The 6,000-nt window shown below is 33.6% G+C and overlaps 1 protein-coding gene across 1 annotated transcript in view; it reads right to left on the bottom strand.

The window, feature by feature from the left end:
- Positions 1-2,373: 2,373 nt before the first annotated feature.
- LOC123533915 (interferon-induced protein 44-like) overlaps positions 2,374-6,000 on the bottom strand; it is a 100,257-nt gene continuing 96,630 nt past the window's right edge. Inside the window, exons 4-5 of the mRNA XM_045315895.2 lie at positions 4,505-4,676; positions 2,374-3,261 (exon numbers count right to left, since the gene is read on the bottom strand). Coding sequence (XP_045171830.2) covers positions 2,996-3,261; positions 4,505-4,676 — 438 coding nt within the window. The 3' untranslated portion in view covers positions 2,374-2,995. The remainder of the gene's footprint in view (positions 3,262-4,504; positions 4,677-6,000) is intronic.

Here is a 6,000-nt window from a genome sequence, read left to right as displayed (position 1 = left end):
TTTTAAAGAAAGGTATTGTTATACTATGATATTTGTCATTCTGCTATGACAAACAGTCTATTAAAACTTTACAAGTTTTACTTACTTAGGTAGTGTATTTATACTGCTCAAAACTATTAGCTGAAGAAAAAAAAACCGCAAAGCGGAGCAGTAAACACCAGAACGTATAACTTTTAACACCTAAGTGTGACCTTAAACTTGTACCTAGCCGTCCAGAATGTGCACTCTGCACATTGTATTGATGTAGTGAACATTTATGTCAAGTTTCTTGAAATCCTTCAAGGGGTTCAACAGTTACAGAGCGAAGACCTTTGAGCCCTATGTGTTACCCTTACTTTAAAGCTAGACATCCAGACCATTACATTCACTCTGCACGTCGTCTTCATGTGGTGAACATTTCTGCCAAGTTTCTTTACAATCGTTCATGAAGCAAGCAGTTCAAGAGTTACAAAGCGGACACGAAACACTCATATGAGTATTCCCACCCCCACCCCCAAGTGTGACCTTGGCCTTGAAGCTTGTCATCAATAACATACGCTCTTGTGGTGAACATTTGTGTCAAGTTTCTTTAAATCCTTCAAGAGTTACAGAGCGGACACGAGGCACACTCATATGACGTTTGACCCCTTAGTGTGTCCTTGACTTTCATGTGAGCCATCAAGAACATCCGCTTTGCGCTTTGTACCGAAGTGGAGAACATTTTTGTCAAGTTTTTTTTTTATATCCTTCAAGGAGTTCAAGAGTTACAGAGCGGACACGAAATTGCTAACGGACAGACGGATTGACGGACACCGAGGGTATATCATAATACGTCCAATCGGACGTTTAGAAATAAAAAGCACAAAAGCATTGTAATTATGGTTTCAACAAATACATTACAAATTAACATACATATCGCCAAGTTATCAGTTTGACCTATTCAATAAAAATGTTTGAAACTATTACAGTGAAGTGTTCGATTTGCAACAGATTTATCAACATCTCGAATGAGTACACATGCAACACAGGAAACAACTGTTTCGTGGAAAGAATTACTACACAAAATAATTTTGTGTTTGGAGGCTTGTAAGTCACTACAAATATATGATGTTATAAACTATTGGATTATTCTGTTAAGTGCAGGAATTAAATACGTCTCTAAAGTAAATAACATGTAAAGATTGATTTCCAAAGCGCCCCAAAGTAAATTGGTGTTTTTCATGTGCCTTAGGTCTTATGACGCGCGGATACAATAAAATGTGAAAAATGTTAACATCTTTTATATTTAGTTAAGCAACGAATAAATGATTAGTTTTGGAAGGGCAGACTGAGCCGTAATATTCTATAGCACTATTACTTCGTGTAGATTACAACCATACTAAGTGATGTATAATAGTTAATTCTGCCTGTCCATAACTAAGTTGGTAGTGCTTCCATATACTTTAAAACTAAATATTTAGGCTGGACGTTGGGCATGGTCAGTAACAAATAAATACAGTGGAAACGCCGAAAACCGGAATCCTCTGAAAATCGGACGATTTTCAAAGTCCCAGGTTTTTCCCTCTTAAGTTCAATTAAAAAACTTCTCTGAATACCGGAAATTCTGAATTCTGAAAACTGAATTGTTTTGATGGCCATAAAGGAACACTGTACATAAAAAATCCTCTGAAAACCGGACAGTGTCAATTTATGTGTATTATGCCTTTGCATTGATTTTAAAAACATAATCTCAAGCAGATGACAATTTTTTGGTTACCAACTAACAAGCACAAATGTTATCTAAGTAGGTGTGAAAAACATTAATCTGTGTGTTTGTATTTTGTATATTAGCTATAAAAGATAAGCTTATAAAGTACAAAACATTTTAATTTAATCGGCAGAAGTTAACTGATCAATTGGTGTACAGGTAATTTTTCATAAAATTATATTTTTCAATATGAAAAATATTCTCATTCTTAATAATCATTATTGATATTGGTATTAATCATTAAATACTGATAGTCCCATGATGCATGTTCCATGATTAATAGGAGCTAGACTATTTATGTCGCCACAATAAAGAAAACAGTTTTCATTAAAAAGTATCTATTAAGTGTGCCTTTTCTGTTAGAAATATTTCAGTTTTAGTATATAACAGAGATATACAATGCAGAAATAGGAAAAGAAAAACCATAAAAAAAAATTGAACATGATACATTCAGATAAAATAAATAAAACTATTTATATATATATCCTCTAAGAAATTTGTGCAAAATCCTCTGAAAACCGTAATCCTCTGAAAACCGGACTTTTAACTTGGTCCGGACAGGGTACGGTTTTCGGAGTTTCTACTGTAAAAGAAAACGCACAGCATGTAATGTAGTAGAATTAAGATGAATATCACTTCGTATTAGTTGAATTTATAATAATTTGCGAAAACAATTTATTCCAGATAGGAATTGGATAAGGCCGAACATGTTTTATATTTTGTGGACCTTAAATTGTAAGAATAAAGTCGAAATAAGAATAATGGTCGTTTTATCGACAATGCATTTATGTTAAGTAAATGATCGTTTCCACACATAGAAATTAAGAATAAAATGTCAGATATATGACTTTTATACAATGTATGACTTTCATGTTTTATATAATATCCATTTTCTGCGTTGTGCAGTTTAAAGAAAGTATGAACGATATATCTCGAAAGTTACAGAAGTACCTATATAGTGAAATATATATGACTGTTTTCTACGTGATACTGCAAAATTTCTAATATGATTGCTATATTATACATTTTGTATAAATTATGTAAAAATATTGCAGAACTCTTGCCTTGGAGTTAAGGTATAAATTTTTCATCTAAATGCTGTACAAATAGTGAATAGCCAAGGTAAGATGGACACGCGCATTCATGAGTATTTTCATACAATAGAATATTTCTTAACTTTTGCAAAGTAGAAATCATTCACTGTGTGTACTCTCACAACATCTTCCAACAACTCGCTTTGATAAAAATAAACCATGTTCGGTTTGTATTCTATTGTCTCTCGTCGAGAAAATCTCGTGTATAGCCGAGGATATTTTTCATAGCAATGAGATGCAAAATATTTGCAAGTGGCTTTATGTCAATTTCTTTGACAAGGTTGATGACAGGAAATATGCTTCTCTCTTGAATGCCAAACTTCTTGCATGCATCTTCCACGGCCTTCCCAACTTTAAAACTTTGATGAATGTAACTAACATGGTCCCTCACGTATGTATCAAACAGATCAATCTTTGTCAGAACCATGGCGTACGGAATTCCTGCAAAAGAAAGTCCACCATTTAAATAAACAAATGATCATTTTCACACCGCACCCTTACGGCATTGTCCTCGACGAAACTGCTGACATCGTTGTCATACTTTTTCCATTTTTACGTTAACATATATAAGGTTTGTATGTATTGCTCACTTTTGATTGAATAGCTCGTAGCTAGTATAAATCAGTTGAACCTCCCGTCTGTACTAAGCGAACACACTAAAATGTTCGTTTTCATTTAAACATGTGTTTTTGAGAAGGGAATTATGCGGTGAAAGAAATATCAACATAGCATAGCAATCACAATTTTCTTTCCATTTAGCAAAACATAACAAGTAACATTGGAGGTAAAGGTGATATGAATAGGCTTAGTACACTGATGCAATATTAAAATTCTTTCTCCCATACAGTATTGAAATTCCAAAAAAAAGATACTAATAATAGTTACGGGGATAAGCAACTGGATAGTAACTGGAGATAACTCGGTAGAACGTATGTTATTTTCATGAACATGCTAAATCCTAGATCTAGGGTTTATAGCTGTAATTCGGTAAAAAACTGTGATTCCGTGGTGTAGTAGAAAAAATTCCCTAATAAATACATCCCATTTTCAATTTTTACGCATTTGCGCCTACACCGGTGTCCAAAAGAGCATTATTTCACTCCTTAAAATAAGACACTTTTCATGCTTATATTCGCATGCTTTTGAGTTGTTTACTTGAAAACGAAAGTAGGTTGTTTATGCTGCGGACCGCATTCTGAAATACGTCAAGATGAGGGTACCTGACTTTCATTTCACTGCATCCTATTCAACACCCGTTTTTCATTTCGTTTTCTAGAAGCAAAACATGTTTACGATGGAGTGAAAAATCAAGAAACTGTATCACAACTGATCTGAAGTAGTTGAATTTTATATGCAAAAAAGAACCATTTCTTTTACTGGTATATAGTCTTGATGGACTAATAACTATTACAATAACATAACTTTACAATTCTATCCATGTATTTTTTCAATTTTCATAAGTACAGGTATTTGCATTCACCCGTTTAGTTATAATAATTGCAAGTGCAATTTTCTGTATAAGGAAAAAATTACACAAATAAGATATATTTGTTAATATACAAATCAAAAATGTGAAAAAAAAATTCCTTTGGAATTATAGTTTTCATCAATAATTTTCATGTTTACGATGATCATAAATTGTCAGTTTAGTACAGCACAATAACGGTAATTAGATAAAAAGTACCTTTCAAACTCATCTGCTCCATTATTTTTCGTATCTTTGCCTGGTATCTCCCAGTTACAGTTTCAAGCAAATTGACATCAAATACAAAAACCAGACAGTGAATTTTGTCTTCTTCTGTTGGAGCGCTATTGAAAAATTCATTCTCATTTTCGATTGGTGATCCGTCTACAAACTATTCAAGGTAAACAAAAATTTCGAGTTAAGGATTTTCCTCACAAACCGGAAGTAATGACGTAACTTCATTTATCTGGATAACGTAGAATAAAGTCTGAATCCGGTAATCGGGATTGTAAATCATTTTATCGATATGGCAACCCGTGAGTAAATCTATTAAAGGATAATATGTAAGGGTATATTCATCGGAAGCACAGAGTGTCAGAGCCGCGCATTTGCGAAGTAGGTCGCTCACCTGAGTAACACACTATAAGACTGTAAACATGTTTTACTTGTCCGTTTCATGAAACACTCTGATACAGTTTCGGTAAGGTTAGAACAAAATGTATCCTTTAGAGTGAAAGCTTTACCTTTAATTTGACCCAGTGACCTAGTCTTGACCCCTTGTGACCCAGATTTGAAATATTCCAAGACTTTATAATACCAAACATTCCGACAAAGTTTTATGAACATAGAATCAAAAATATGCCCTAGGGTGCAAACAAGCTTATTTTTTGATTTGACCTGGTGGCCTAGTTTTTGACATCACATGACCCAGATAAAAATTCATCCGATTTGATGCAGGCAACCATTCTGACCAAGTTTCATGCACATCTAAAAAAAAAATGCAGCCCCTATTGTATGCACAAGAGTTTTATTATTGTTATTTAAACAGTTGGCCTAGTTTTTGATCCAAGATTAAAAAAATTCAAACATGCGCTTAAAGTCATCAATATCATAATTTTGACAAAGTTTCACGAAGATAGGGCTATAAACGTGGCCTATGGAATGTTATCAAGCTTTTCTTTTGATTTAACCATTTGTGAATTAGTTTTTGATCCCATATGATCCAGATTTGAACATGACCTTGAGGCTATCAAGGTAAATATTCGGACCAATTCTCATAACTTTCAAACTTAAACTGTGGTATCTAGAGTGTTAACATCGTTTTCTTCTGACCTGGTCTACTGACCTAGTACTTGACCCCATATGACCCAGTTTAAAACTTCATCTAGAAATCATCAGGTTAAATTACAGCTGTGGCCTCAAGGTTGTTCATCAAGACAAACATTTTGATCAAATTTCATAAAGATCGAGACTCACAACTGTGGCTTCTAGAATGTTAACAAGTTTATCCTTTTATTTGACCTAGTGACCTTATTTTCGATTCCACATTACCCAGGTTTAAACTTGACCTTTTTATCATTAAAGACCCACCACGACCTAGTGACCTACTATTTTCACCCACAAAAAATTCATGAAAATCATTCTTATAATACAAGTAATATACAGCTATACTTCAAGTTTTCAGGTGGACAATTTAGGCCTTCCCTGAATAAATA

Source organism: Mercenaria mercenaria, chromosome 12, assembly GCF_021730395.1.
Source record: "Mercenaria mercenaria strain notata chromosome 12, MADL_Memer_1, whole genome shotgun sequence".
Lineage (NCBI taxonomy): Eukaryota > Metazoa > Mollusca > Bivalvia > Venerida > Veneridae > Mercenaria > Mercenaria mercenaria.
This window is presented reverse-complemented; position numbering and strand designations above follow the sequence as displayed.